Source organism: Raphanus sativus, chromosome 9 (assembly GCF_000801105.2).
Source record: "Raphanus sativus cultivar WK10039 chromosome 9, ASM80110v3, whole genome shotgun sequence".
NCBI classification, from domain to species: Eukaryota; Viridiplantae; Streptophyta; class Magnoliopsida; order Brassicales; family Brassicaceae; genus Raphanus; species Raphanus sativus.
This window is the reverse complement of record NC_079519.1, coordinates 4,297,650-4,313,451: the sequence shown is the minus strand read 5'-3', so window position 1 is coordinate 4,313,451 and position 15,802 is coordinate 4,297,650. Positions and strand designations below refer to the sequence as shown.

At 30.2% G+C, this 15,802-nt stretch overlaps 1 protein-coding gene across 1 annotated transcript; it reads right to left on the bottom strand.

Moving 5' to 3' along the window:
- Positions 1–7,289: 7,289 nt before the first annotated feature.
- LOC130499680 (uncharacterized) lies at positions 7,290–8,738 on the bottom strand. Its single transcript, XM_056994003.1, has one exon. It carries the CDS (start codon positions 8,428–8,430, stop codon positions 7,942–7,944), a length of 489 nt encoding a protein of 162 aa, XP_056849983.1. The 5' UTR covers positions 8,431–8,738; the 3' UTR covers positions 7,290–7,941.
- Positions 8,739–15,802: the final 7,064 nt, after the last annotated feature.

The window sequence follows — 15,802 nt, the reverse complement described above, 5'->3', positions numbered from 1 at the left end:
GTGACAATTCACTTGAATCTGATGTTACCCAAATATATTATTATGAATGAAAGATTAAATCGTAAAAAATTAATTAGAATAATATACATAATCAATCGAAGAACATGATCTTCATATAAACAGTATATATATATATATATATATATGTGTGTGTGTGTGTGGGTATATTGCATGCAAGCAAACTTAGTAATTATTCTGTTTTGTTGTTTTGATAACTTAATAATTATTCACAGCTCTCAAGATGTGAAAAAACTAATGATAGATAATTCACCAATATAGCATTTTATTTCTATGTATATTTCTTTTTCTTTTCTTTTTATCTTAAATTTTTTTCCCTCTATTTTTTCTCTCTCTAGTTTCTATGTATATTTTCTCTCTAGTTTTGATGGTTAACCTTTAAGAATTTGGGTCATATGTTTAAATTATATTGTACCTTTAACAAAACAAATAATTTCGCTAATTGTAACAATGGTTGTGCTTATGAGTTAGGAATCAATGTGAATAACTATAATTCGCTCAAAATACTTTTATATGTTTTTCTCCCATAACATCACATAAATTTATTTGCACCCTGAAAGATATCATATCCACCAACAAATTATTACCAGCTGATCTTAGAGAAACAATAATAATTAAGAAATAGAAAGTCATTATTACTGATACTCATAGGCTATATATTTAATCATTGTCGAATTTTAATTCTTTCGTAGGCACTGATTTTGAATTTGTCTTTATGTGAGAATGTTCTGAAAATCTATCTCTCTTCTGTTCGAGAGTAAATTTACTTAATATATGTGAAGAATCTGAAACACTATAAATTAACTGCGAACAGTAATGTTTTATATATTTCAAAGTAGCGTCTACATTTACTCCTCTTTTTTTAGAAATCTGTATGTTTGAATCCGAGTTAAGCATATATTGAGACATTTGGATTTTTTTTTATTTTTATTTTGTTATCTTTTTCGATAGCTGCAATGCTAACTATAATTTAATTAACCAAAAATGACATGAAAAAAATAAATTTAAATATAGGTGACAATACAATGGTAATTCCGAAATGGTTTCTTTTTCATAATTTAGAGCACTCCCAATAGAGGGTTCTTACTCATAGATTCTAAAAACGCATATGTGTATATGTGTATATTATATGTGTGTAAGTAATTGTAGGGTTTTAAGTTTTACGGAAAATCCAACCGAGAATATCTAAAATTAGATACTTTCGGATGGATTTCCCGTAAAACATCTAAAGTTAGATATTTTTAGTTGGGTTTTCCGTAAAATTTAGAACCCCTGATTACATATAATATTTATGTGTGTTTTTAGAATCCAAAAACAAGAACCCATCATTAAAATTGCTCTTACTTGAACCTGCGCGTCACTATTTTTTTTAGCATATCGCTATGTTTTTTTCACCTCATTTTATTTTGGGAAATTTGGGAAAAGGGAACCAAATAACTAAGACTTTATCCCCTTAGTACAAAATCAAATTTTACCACTTTTAGACTTTTACTACCCTTCAAAGTTATAAAAATTGATATCAATTAATTTACTGTGACAGAAAATTAAGAAAAATATAAAACATGAAGTAGTTAAACATGTGTATATATGAAAATATTATTTTTTGAAAAAAAAAATTTGGAATAGCAAATTCAAAAATGGACTAAAGGTGTTAGTATATCAGATCTACCATCTACGGCGTTTCAGAATATGCAATCTACTCCAAACACAATGATCTACACATGGTAGACTGCGAATTACACTAAAAACATTAAAATCTACACAGGAAGAATACATAATCTACATTTTATTCTATGTTCTGCATAATTGGTAGATCATAAGAGATAATAAATGTTCTTATGTCTTCCTTAGAAGAATATACTTTCTTCTTATTTCTCTTTTGTCTATAATATCGGTATTCTATATCTACTTACTCATTCACATTCTACCCGTTGTAGAATGTACGTTCTACCGGATTTGTAACAAAATCCAAAAATTTAAGAAATAACTGTTATGAAATATTCCCTAAATCTATTAAATCTTTTTATTTCCTTTTTAAAAATTTTATTCCCTAAATTTTAGTTCTTTGTTGCTAACAATGATTTTGAGAAATGTAAATTTACTGCCCACCTTTATTTAAGTTTGTAATCAGCCGCTAATCTTGATAGTTTCTAGTAGTGCATTGGTTTATGTTGTAATTATAAATACCCAGGTGAAGTGTTCGATCTCTCCTTCTACATTTTTGTTACAAAAATGTTTTCCTAAAATATCCTCTAATAAGAGAGTCAAATAAGACCATCTAAATTCATATCATGTATGTCTTTGTTTGTTATCGTGTAAGTCAATAAAAACCTACTTGCTAGACAAGTGATAATTGAAATAACATCATAAAATGTTACATCATAAAATCGTAGTAACTATACATGAATTTCTAGCTAAAAAATGGTTACAATATCTCCGCTTTCATCTCTTGTAAGTTTTGGAATGATGGATCAGCTAAAATTACTTAATTGTAAATGTAACATTTCCTTTGCTCTGCTTACAGAAGATACACAAATAAGATCCGATCAAAAGGACAGAAAAAACAAGAGCCTATGCTTTCTCCACTGCTTGTTCACCATAGGGAAAGTTCTCCTACAATTGGAACATCACGTTTCATCACATGTTCCAAGCTTTCCATCACCTATTAGAGAATATAATAAATTAACAAAACAAATAGACTTTGATGAAACAACATGCTACATGTATAAGCCAAGCACATGGTGAATTAAAACAACTTTGTAAAAATAGTACAATTCAAATGCAAGGACACTTCCCGGTCTAATCAACTACAAGTTTCAACTAGAATAAAAGTCTTCAGCTAAAAACAACATTGTATCAAACACACAGAACCAACCGTGCACAATTAGGCATTCAAAATAGCAGATAAAAAATCGCAATCAACTAGCATTTTTGTTTTTCTCTAAACGCAAAGTCTCTAGACATGGTAAAAAAAACAGAGTCAAAGCTACCCACCTATTGATTCTTAAGTGAATGAGTGTCTCGCAGAGATAAGAGGCATAATGGTATCACTTCCAAACGCTTACGAGAGACATAAAGATACTCAACATTAAGAAGTTTTAGTTTACTTCTACCAACACAGTCCATCCAACGCGTGACACATGACTTGTCGTACTTAAATTTAGAACTTTTAGCTTGAGCCTGTGCAAGCAAGACTTATCGAGGAACATATAATTTTCTAAGTTCAAATATACATAAACATGAGTCCAATTCCAATCAAATATAACTCAGTCTCACAATCAAACTATTATACATTTTAAATAGCACATAAAACTCACAATCAACTCAACCCAAAACTACAATCAAAACCATAAACATGAATCGATTTTCTTTTTAACAATTCAATCTCTTCTTAGTACATGCAAATAAACAGATTACGAACCAACAAAAACGATCACAAAGGGAATTACGAAACCCTAACCTCCAAGTTCTGGGAAACAAGATGAAGTAAGAGCAAAAGAAGAACAAGATGATGCTAATCGAGCTTGAACATCTCCGATTGTACCCTGCAGAGATTACAAAGTTATTCTAATTGGTGGTGTTTAAAGAGGAGATATGAAAGAAGGATGACGAAGGAAATATGTGATGATGAATTAAAGGTCTCCGACGAACTATGACAGCCCGGGAAAAAAGGTGTCGACGGCTTAACCTAATCGATGGAGAAAAAGAAGAGTCGAAGTCGATAGGTTCTGATTCTTTTACTTTTTAGATAACAAAAATAAATGTAAATTATATTATTTTTCTTAATAATAGTATTTAGTTATTAATTAGAAAGGACAAAATTGGATTTTCATTATTGTTTATACTATAGGGACAATAATTTTGGTTTTAATTCCAAGGGGACAAAAGTATAGTTGTTTCATTCCCTTTTCCCAAATTTCCCTTTTATTTTTCTCACAAAATAAACTTACTGCAGCTGATAAATGGCCTCGGTCGGTGGGTCGCGACTCGATGGAAGTGCGACGCGTGTATCGACGATGATGTGGTTTCAACATGTGGACGTCCATGCGTGTTCTTTGATGCGTGGTTTGGCGCGCCGCGTGGGTTTGGAGACTGGGCTTCGGCCCATTGTTTGTCTCCTTTAACTGCCTTGGGTTTTGTGCTTTTATGTTTGTGTTTTGTTTGTGTATACTCGTTTCTGAGCTTTTAAGCCCATAATAAAATCTTAGTTGGCAAAAAAAAAAATGGTTCCTAACAAGCAACCTATTGACAACGGAAAAAATATAAAAAGGTATTAAAGACAAAGAAAATTAATAATTAAGATGGCAAAAATAAAATTAAAAATTGAACGAGCAATCAAAATTGTCATAGATAATAACTAATGAAAGTTATAATTAGCCGCAATTAATGATGAACGACGGTGGGTGAAGATCGATCACTATTTCTCCAAGTGACCCCTACAGCCTCCTCTACTTGTCTCCCTATTCCACATCATCCTATTTGGTAACCATCAAGTCAAGATTTCCCATTAACGTTTCATTTTTAATTTGGATAATCTGTAGTGTAGATATTTGCTACTAACATGTAAACACAATTTCACCTTTGGTGTTTGAAGGGAGATCAGAAGTGAAGAGGCATATCTATGGGTTGTTTGGGGCGGTTTAGTGGTTGGGATTTTTAGTGTTAATTTGCTGAGATTGCGTCTCTATTACAATACATCAAATAATAGTTCTACACTATTTATAATAGTAACTATTCTCATTATATAACTTTAATTATTTAAAGAATTCTACTTTTGGAAAATTTCAAAACGTTTCTCGTTATTATTTTATCATTTGTTATGTATCATGTTATGAGTAAAATTAACGACAACATAAAACCAAATAAGACATTCCAAAATCCTTCCTTTTTCTTTATCTTTATTCGTTTGTATCCGTTTTGCCAGTACCGTACAAGTTCTGATTTTGTTTATTTTTGTTTATCGTTTGAGATAAGTTTAATAATAACTTGGCTACCTAAAAACGATTTTTAAACATTTTATGAATCAAAACAGAAGGATAAAGTATAATGTCGATGTGATATTTATACCTCAACATTTGATTTAAAATTATAGTATAGTTTAATAGCCAAAACCAACTATTTTAAATATCTCATAAATGGATGAGTGAATTTCAAAATTTATCCAACTTTTATCCAAAAAATGTAATGATGAGAGAAGCAAACACTTCTAGAGGTAAGAATGGAGCAAGAGAGGCTCTGATGATGGCATGTCGGCCCACACCCCCCAAGTTGTCTCTTCGATCCTATTGCTTATTTCATACTTATTCCTACATTCTTTTATTTTAGTTTTTTTGTCTTTCCTTTAGGTCCCTTTACAGCTTAATTATTTAAAGTTTGTAAATTTTTTAATAAAATTAGTGAACTTTTTCTTATTGTAATATTAACAGTTGGTTTGATAGCATTGGTTAAACAAGGGACAAACGTTTTCTTTTATTTTACAAAATACTTACTTAATAAGTAGGTGTAAGAAAACAAATCTCAGAATGCTTGTATAGTAAATTACAGAATAATTAATTGAATGAATTCTAGCCGAAAAAACTAAACTTGGTATAAATATGAAACACTAAATTTTATTAATGTTAGACCCTTTCGTTTTAAAAAGATGTGTTATAGAATTTTCACACATATTAAATATTTGAAATTTTGATTCATTGTTTTGTGATAAACTATTTATTATAATTTTTAGTCAATCAAAATTCAATAATACAATTAATTTCTTCAAAATTTATAAATTATCATTATTGCCTAATAAAAATACATTGAAAATGTAAAAGTGTTTTTTTAAAATGTTTTAACAACTCTTCCACATGACAAACATTTTTTCTAAAATATCGATTATTTTAAAACGGAGGGAATATAATTACGTTATGTTTTTAGGTTATATTCTTAATCAACTATTTATAGCCAGATAAAATTTAAAATGTGAAATTTTGATAAATTCAAATAATAAAAAATGTTAGAACTATGTTTTTAGAAAGCGAAGACGGGAAACAAACGGTATATAATTCATTATCAACATCTTTCTAACTTGTTTGTCGCTTAACAGAGAAGTACGTGCGTATGCCGAATAGGGCAATAAATGAATTATGGATTTAAGAGAGGCTACAAGAGTTTACACCTCTAACAGAAACAAACTGTTTGAATTTGATTCCGACTAGACCAGAATTAACCAACTCCTAGTCGTTTAGTCGCATATAAAAAAATGTCTCAGCTTCAATGGGCTCCATCATAAGTTCAATAGTTGGGCCTTGCTTAGGCTCATTATCAAATCACAATGCTACAAAAGATGTTTCACTAGAACGAAGTTCGAATGGCTCGTGTAAGGATTCAAGAAAAGGAACCTCTTTCAACCAGCTTAAAAAGTCTCTCTCTTTCGCGTACCAAAGCGTCTCTCACATCTTCCAAGTACTTACATTTGAAAGTGCTGCTAGAGCAGCTACCTCCAAGTACCAACTATGTTTTTAGTAACGATGGAATCAAACGAGAGAGAGAGCCCTACGAACACGAGAAGAGGCGTCGCAGCAGAGAGTGAAAAGAAAAGCAGACAGCAAAAAGCTACGATTTTTCTATGGACCCACTAGTGATTATCAGGCAAATATGGGATTTTTTTTTTTAAATTTCTGAACAGTCGGAGGACTGAACCCGAAACTGAATCCGTGACCTGGTTTGAAGATTCGGGTCGGTGGGGATTAGAGTGGTCGGTCAATGGATTAGCAGTAGACTAGTAGGTGGTCCGGGTCTATTTCTTGACTTGTAGAAATGGTTGCAAAGTCTTCTTCTTTGTATTATCTTTCAAGTATTTTTTTTGGTTTTAATAATTTTCTTGCAATCTTAATTCTAGTTCTTTTTCTGGGTCAAAAGCTCAATTTTTGAGTTTTATTTCACAGTCATTTCTAACCAAAAAAAACAAATTCATGGGCATCTTAAGAGTATAAAAAGGTTTTGAATCTGTCTCTGTACTTTAATTTTGCATGTATAATAAAGTATAGAATGTCAACAAAAAGGTTTAGGTTCCTTTGAATAACATAAACAGTTACCGAATAAAGATAATTGATGTGGTGAATAACGTTGTACCATGTAGGACAGCTTACATTGTCTCTTGTTTAACTACATAAACATGATTCATTAATATTTTAACACCAAATAAATGGATTTTAAAAAATTGAATTGTGCAAATTAATAGAAAAAGACTAAATAGATTTTTTTTTTGCAAAAAAGACCGCCAAATAAGAGTTTAATATAGTGATCTAAGGCGATTCAATCATACATGAATCCTCGTAATACAAATATAATTATCACTTATAAAATCGTTTTACGAATATGCGCTATACCATATATACATCTTTCTATTGATTAGAGAATTTACAAGTACTATATCTATCAGTACGATCACACATTTATTAGTGATATCAAATCTATCATAAAAAGGCAAATATCAAATCAACACCTAATGGAATGTTTCAAATAGAATAAGTTGAAAGTTTTCTGGCGGTAAAATGATAAAATAACAATACTTTCCTTGGAAACCTTTTAACTTTATTTAACATTTTACCAAAAAAAAAAAAACCTTTTAACTTTCCTTTGTTTGAAACATAAAAATACCCAGGAGAACCCTCTTATTCTAACCCTTTTACACTTTTCACCTTATAAAATTCATACATATTCAGACCAAACCCCACGCAGAAAGCAAGAGAAAAAAGACAAGAAACAAACAAACAAAAAAGACTCTTCAAAATCCAAATATGTTCTTCAAACTCAGGGACCTAAAGTTAATTGTTGAGAACCAGCCACACGACAAATGTAACTTTGTTTTAAACACAAATTATTTCTTCTTTCTCCATAAAAGCCCCGAAACTTGTGAATTCTAACAACCCCCCCCTCTCCTCACCGTGGATGAGTTTTCACCGGCGATCTCCGAGATGAACTCCGCATAACAAGAAGCTTCTTCAAAACCCTAATCAACACCAACACGTTAGGACTCATCTTCTTCTTCGTTAACTTCATCCCGCGCTCCACGGCCACCACGGCGGAGCTGTCGTCGGGAAACAAAGACGTTTTCTTCTCACCGACACCTCCGCCGGGATCGATCCTAAGGCTCTGGCTTCTCTGCGGAAGCTCCTCGTTGAGAACTTCCCACAACATATCCATTTTCTCCTCTTTTTTATCGCTCCAAAGACTTTTCCTCTCCACGTAAGAGAAGCTCTTCGTCTGATCGTTACCAACTTCCTTCTCCAAACCTCTGTCGTGATCTCCCCGGCGGGATTTATCCGGCGAGTGTTTCCACAGTGGAGGTGAATCGATGCCGCCGGCAAAGTGGGAAGAGTCTTGGGAAGCGAGCAACGGAAAGCTAAACTCTTGGGAAGAGACAGCCATTTTTTGGGATCAAGAAGCTAAAGAATAGAAGATTGAAGAAGAAGAAGACCAATGAGATAGCAACACACAGATTGTGTTTTGTTGTGTTTGTGATGTTGGATTCGTTGCTCTGTCTCTTTTTTTTTCTAGTTCAACTGCTACAACAAGTTTCTCCTCTTTTTTTTTTCTCTTATAATTTGCAGAGGAATATTTGGGTTTATTCAAAAAATATGTAATTATGGCGATCTTTTCATATGGGTTGAGTTTGTTTTATTTTGGTAAGAAATTAATTTTAATCTCTTGTAGATAAATTTGAAACGATTATTTTCTCAATGGGTCAGATTGTAATTTTATATTTTATAGGTGTTTTCACGTATCCTCTATTTGTGATTTTCAAAACGGATTGCAGTTAACATAAATGCGGAAGTTGAAAGATTTTAAAGTTAAGAGACTATATGCTGTTGTTATATAGTTTAGATTAAATTGGTGATTGACTCTCTAAGTTATAAAATGTATAAAATAGTTAATTGAGAGGGACATAGGGCAGTTTCAAGTTGACATCTCATCCACCAGCGGAGTGATTGATTGTGGAAAGATGAACATAAAACGTTGTCTCTATATGTGGCCATCAATGTTATTACTCCACCTCTTCAGTAGTATACTAATATTTCTTCAAACAAATTGACTAACCATGTGTTTGATAACTTTCTCTATTTTTTTTTCAAATTGTTGAAACCAACCAATGGGAAAAATAGAAAAACTATAACAAAAACAAAAACAAAAATCAAAGGTTCAAATTTGAATTGTAAACCTTCGGTTTTAACTTTTAAGCAAACCCCATGTATGTTCTATAATAAAAAGATCTCACAGGTCACAAAAGGGTTTATGCGTGGGTGTGTGCTAATGCCATATGTTTTGATTGAATTCACATCATATTTACTGAGAAGAAGAAGAATATCCAATCGTCCTCCTTTTAACTTTCCTCGATCTTCTTGAACCATCTGTATTTGATAAGACATATGAACCAAGGTACTTGGTTATAGTAGTAGTAGATCGAGATAAGGGGAAAAAAAGGTTGAGGCTCTCTGGCTTGTAGTAGACCAGAAAAAAAGCAATAACGCTATGATGACATGAGCGATTCTTGGCGTCTAAGTGGGAATGCCTTCTGATTCAAACCCATAAGCCTCATTGGCATACTTGCATACCAACAATGGTAATATTACCGATGAACCTGCAGTAACATAGCAACAACAATCAGTTGCAAACTCCAGAGGGATACAAACACTAGGTGCTAAAATTATAACAACAAACCATCACCGTGAAAAACTATATATATATCGGCATGTTCTAAATTATTATAATCATTTAGGCTAATATCGGCATGTTCTAAATTATGTCTATATATATCGGCATCTTCAAACTCTATAGATGGAGGAAGAACGTTGACCAAGTGGCAAACAAACACGTTCTAGCTAGTGCTAGGCTGAACTAAAACCAATTAAGTCTTTATAATAAGCTAAAAGGTGAGCAGCATTCAAGAAGATAAGAGTCCCAAAGAGTTCCTTTTTGATTATAAAATTCTAAAAAGGCGTAGCAGAAAACTGTGATGATTATACAATAAAAATATAATGAAACACAACAGGCTTTCCACCAGATAGGAAAAAAATATTTAACGGCTGAGGAAAGATCACCTTGCATTACAAGGTAACACACCTCGTCTTCCTCCCACGAACCCGGCTTCCACCGACGACTGCTAAAATCAGTGCACTCTTATCTCCCGTCAGTCCCATTCGTCATCTTCTTCGTAGATCATGTCATCATCAATACCTTGTAGATACAGGTCGTCACGAACCCACGTTCCATTACTAAGTCGTCTTCTATGAACCGACTCTCTTCCACGATGATATTTGCCAAAACCATCTGACTCAATACTTTGCTGGGGGAACCGAACCAAACTCGGAACATAGTTGAAAATATGTTCATGTCTAGAACGCGCTTTTTTAAAAGGGATCTCCGAGTAATATTCATCTTCCTCTCCAACAGTGAATGCAACTTCCCCATGAGGTGAATCACACAAGGCCACTTTCTTATCTTCGTCGATTAAAACACTCTAATAAATACATAAACAAAAGTTCACCGTAAAGGATTTGGTCCATGACAAATCTGCTTCTTCACAAGTAATATCCATTTTATTCTTCACAAGTAATATCCATTTTCAAAATCCGTGGGTTAACCCCTTTAAAAATATTGAGTTTTCGGTAAATGCTCTATATACTAAAATTTATACTCTTCACTTTAGATTAAAATTTTTAAACCACATTCTACATTTGAATTAATGTATTCTAAACTATCTTTAATGGTATATAGGAATAGTTTTAATTTTTTAATATTTAGTTTACTAAAATTTCATATACTGCCTAGATTAGTGAAATTAGCATTATAAAATATTCATTATCTAGAGAAGCAGAGACTACAAAGGTTCTAAACTATTTGACTATCATCTTATGTCAGTGCTCGATGAAACTATACACTAAAATTAGATTTTCATATTTTGAAATTATTTCAAAATCCGTGGGTTAACCCCTTCTAAAATAATGAATTTTCGGTAAATGCTCTATATACTGAAATTTATACTCTTCACTTTAGTTTAAAAATTTCAAATCTCATTCTACATTTGAATTAATGTATTTTAAACTGTCTTTCATGGTATATATGAATAATTCTATTTTTTAAAAATTTAGTTTTCTAAAATTTCATATACTGCATAGATTAATGGAATTAGCATTATAAAATCTTCATTATCTAGAGAAATGGAGACAACCGAGGTTCTAAACTCTTTGACCATCATATTTTGTTAGTGCTCGATGAAACCATACACTAAAATCAGATTTTCATATTTTTGAAATTTTTTCAAAATCCGTGGGTTAAGCCCTTCTAAAATAACGAGTTTTCGGCAAATGCTTTATATACTGAAGTTTATACTCTTCACTTTAGTTTAAAAGTTTCAAATCTCATTCTACATTTGAATTAATGTATTTTAAACTGTCTTTCAGGATATATAGGAATCATTCTAATTTTTAAAAATTTAGTTTACTAAAATTTCATATACTGGCTAGATTAGTGGAATTAGCATTATAAAATCTTCATTATCTAGAGAAATGGTGACAACCGAGGTTCTAAACTCTTTGAACATCATCTTTTGTTAGTGACCGATGAAACTATACACTAAAACCAGGTTTTCATATTTTTGAAAATTTTTCAAAATCTGAGGGTTAACCCCTTCAAAAATATTGACTTTTCGGTAAATGCTTTATATACTGAAGTTTATACTCTTCACTTTAGTTTAAAAATTTCAAACCACATTCTACATTTGAATTAATATATTCTAAACTATCTTTCATGGTATATATCAATCATTCTAATTTTTTAAAATTTAGTTTACTAAAATTTCATATACTGCCTAGATTAGTGGAATTAACATTATAAAATCTTCATTATGTAGAGAAATGGAGATAACAGAGGTTCTAAACTCTTTAACCATTATATTTTCTTAGTGCTCGATGAAACTATACACTAAAAAGAGGTTTTCATATTTTTGAAATTTTTTCAAAATCTGTGGTTAACCCCTTCAAAAATATTGAGTTTTCGGTAAATGCTCTATATACTGAAGTTTATACTCTTCACTTTAGTTTAAAATTTTCAAACCTCATTTTACATTCGAATTAATTTATTCTAAACTATCTTTCATGATATATAGGAATCATTCTAATTTTTAAAAATTTAATTTACTAAAATTTCATATACTGCCTAGATTAGTAGAATTAACATTATAAAATCTTCATTATCTAGAGAAATGGAGATAAACAAGGTTCTAAACTCTTTGAACATCATCTTATGTTACTGGTCGATGAAACTATACACTAAAACAAGATTTTCATATTTTGAAAATTTTCCAAAATCCATTGGTTAACCTCTTCTAAATAATGAGTTTTCGGTAAATCCTCTATATACTTAAATTTATACTCTTCACTTCAGTTTAAAAGTTCCAAACCACATTATATACTTAAATTTATACTCTTCACTTCAGTTTAAAAGTTCCAAACCACATTTTAGATTTGAATTAATTTATTCTGAACTATCTTTCATGGTATTTAAGAATCATTCTAATTTTTAAAAATTTATTTTACTAAAATTTAATATACTGCCTAAATTAGTGGAATTATCATTATAAAATCTTCATTATCTAGAGAAATGGAGATAACAAAGGTTCTAAACTCTTTAACCATCATATTTTCTTAGTGCTCGATGAAACTATACACTAAAACCAGATTTTCATCTTTTTAAAAAAAATCAAAATCCGTGGGTTAACCCCTTCAAAAATATTGAGTTTTCGGTAAATGCTCTATATACTGAAGTTTATACTCTTCACTTTAGTTTGAAAATTTCAAACCACATTCTACATTTGAATTAATGTATTCTAAACTATCTTTCATGGTATATAGGAATCATTCTAATTTTTTTAAATTTTGTTTACTAATATTTCATATACTGCTTTGATTAATGAAATTAGCATTATAAAATCTTCATTATCTAGAGAAATGGAGACAACCGAGGTTCGAAACTCTTTGACCATCATCTTTTGTTAGTGCTCGATGAAACCATACACTAAAACTAGATTTTCATATTTTTGAATTTTTTTCAAAATCCATGGGTTAACCCCTTCTAAAATAATGAATTTTCGGTAAATGCTTTATATACTGAAGTTTATACTCTTTACTTTAGTTTAAAAATTCAAACCATATTCTAAATTTGAATTAATGTATTCTAAACTATCTTTCATGGTATATAGGAATCATTCTAATTTTTTAAAATTTACTTTACTGAAATTTCATATACTGCCTAGATTAGTGGAATTAGCATTATAAAATCTTCATTATGTAGAGAAATGGAGATAACAGAGGTTCTAAACTCTTTAACTATCGTCTTTTGTTAGTGCTCGATGAAACTATACACTAAAACCAGGTTTTCATATTTTTTTTTTTAAATCCGTGGGTTAACCCCTTCTAAAATAATGAGTTTTCGGCAAATGCTTTATATACTGAAGTTTATACCTTTCACTTTAGTTTAATATTTTCAAAACTCATTTCTACATTTGATTTAATGTATTCTAAACTATCTTTAATGATATATAGGAATCATTCTAATTTTTAAAAATTTAGTTTACTAAAATTTCATACACTGCCTAGATTAGTGGAATTAGCATTATAAAATCTTCATTATCTAGAGAAATGGAGACAACCGAGCTTCTAAACTCTTTGAATATCATCTTTTGATACTGCTCGATGAAACTATACAATAAAACCAGGTTTTCATATTTTTTTAAAAAAATTCAAAATCCGTTGGTTAACCACTTCAAAAATTTTGAGTTTTCGGTAAATGCGCCATATACTGAAGTTTATACTTTTCACTTTAGTTTAAAATTTTCAAACCACATTCTACATTAGAATTAATGTATTCTAAACTATATTTCATGATATATAGGAATCATTCTAACTTTTTAATACTTTGTTTACTAAAATTTCATATACTGCTTAGATAAATGAAATTAGCATTATAAAATATTCATTATCTAGAGAAACAGAGACTACAAAGATTATAAACTCTTTGAACATCATCTTATGTCAGTGCTCAATGAAACTATACACTAAACTCAGATTTTCATATTTTTGAATTTTTTTAAAAATCCGTGGGGACCTCTTCTAAAATAATGAGTTTTCGGTAAATGTTTTATATACTGAAGTTTATACTCTTCACTTAAGTTTTAAAATTTCAAACCACATTCTAAGTTTAAATTAATGTATTATAAACTATATTTCATGGTATATAGGAATCATTCTAATATTTAAAAATTTAGTTTACTAAAATTTCATATAATGCCTAGATTAGTGGAATTAGCATTATAAAATCTTCATTATCTAGAGAAATGGAGACAACCAAGGTTCTAAACTCTTTGACCATCATCTTTTGTTAGTGCTCGATGAAACCATACACTAAAACCAGATTTTCATATTTTTGAAATTTTTTCCAAAATCAGTGGTTTAACCCCCTTCTAAAATAATAAGTTTTCGGCAAATGTTTTATATACTGAAGTTTATACTCTTCACTTTAGTTTAAAATTTTCAAAACTCATTTCTACATTTGAATTAATGTATTCTAAACTATCTTTCATGGTATATAGAATCATTCTAATTTTTATAAATTTAGTTTGCTAAAATTTCATATACTACCTAGATTAGTGGAATTAGCATTATAAAATCTTCATTATTTAGAGAAATGGAGACAACCGAGGTTCTAAACTCTTTGACCATCCTCTTTTGATAGTGCTCGATGAAACTATATACTAAAACCAGGTTTTCATATTTTTACAAAAAAATCAAAATCCGTTGGTTAACCCCTTCAAAAATATTGAGTTTTCGGTAAATGCGCTATATACTGAAGTTTATACTCTTCACATTAGTTTAAAATTTTCAAACCACATTCTACATTTGAATTAATGTATTCTAAACTATCTTTCATGATATATAGGAATCATTCTAATTTTTTAATACTTAGTTTACTAAAATTTCATAAACTGCTTAGATCAATGGAATTAGCATTATAAAAAAATTCATTATCTAGAGAAAGGGAGACTACAAAGGTTCTAAACTCTTCGATCATCATCTTATGTCAGTGCTCGATGAAACTATACACTAAACTCAGATTTTCATTTTTTTGAAATTTATTTAAAATCCGTGGTTTAACCCCTTATAAAATAATGAGTTTTCGGTACAGGCTTTATATACTGAAGTTTATACTCTTCACTTAAGTTTAAAAATTTCAAACCACATTCTACATTTGAATTAATGTATTCTAAACTATATTTCATGGTATATAGGAATCATTCCAATTTTTAAAAATTTAGTTTACTAAAATTTCATATAATGCCTAGATTAGTGGATTTAACATTATAAAATATTCATTATCTAGATAAATGGAGACAACCAAGGTTCTAAATTCGTTGACCCTCATCTTTTGTTAGTGCTCCATGAAACCATACACTAAACCAGATTTTCATATCTTTGAATATTTTTCAAAATCCATGGGTTAACCCATTCTAAAACAATGAGTTTTCGGTAAATGCTTTATATACTGAAGTTTATACTCCTCACTTTAGTTTAAAATTTTCAAACCACATGCTACATTTGAATTAATGTATTCTAAACTATCTTTCATAATATATAGGAATCATTCTAATTTTTAAAAATTTAGTTTACTAAAATTTTATATACTACCTAGATTAGTGGAATTAGCATTATAAAATCTTCATTATCTAGAGAAATGGAGATAACAGAGG

Coding starts and splice junctions, on each gene's coding strand:
- LOC130499680 (XM_056994003.1), bottom strand. CDS start 8,430: ATGGCTGTCTCTTCCCAAGAGTTTAGCTTTCCGTTGCTCGCTTCCCAA.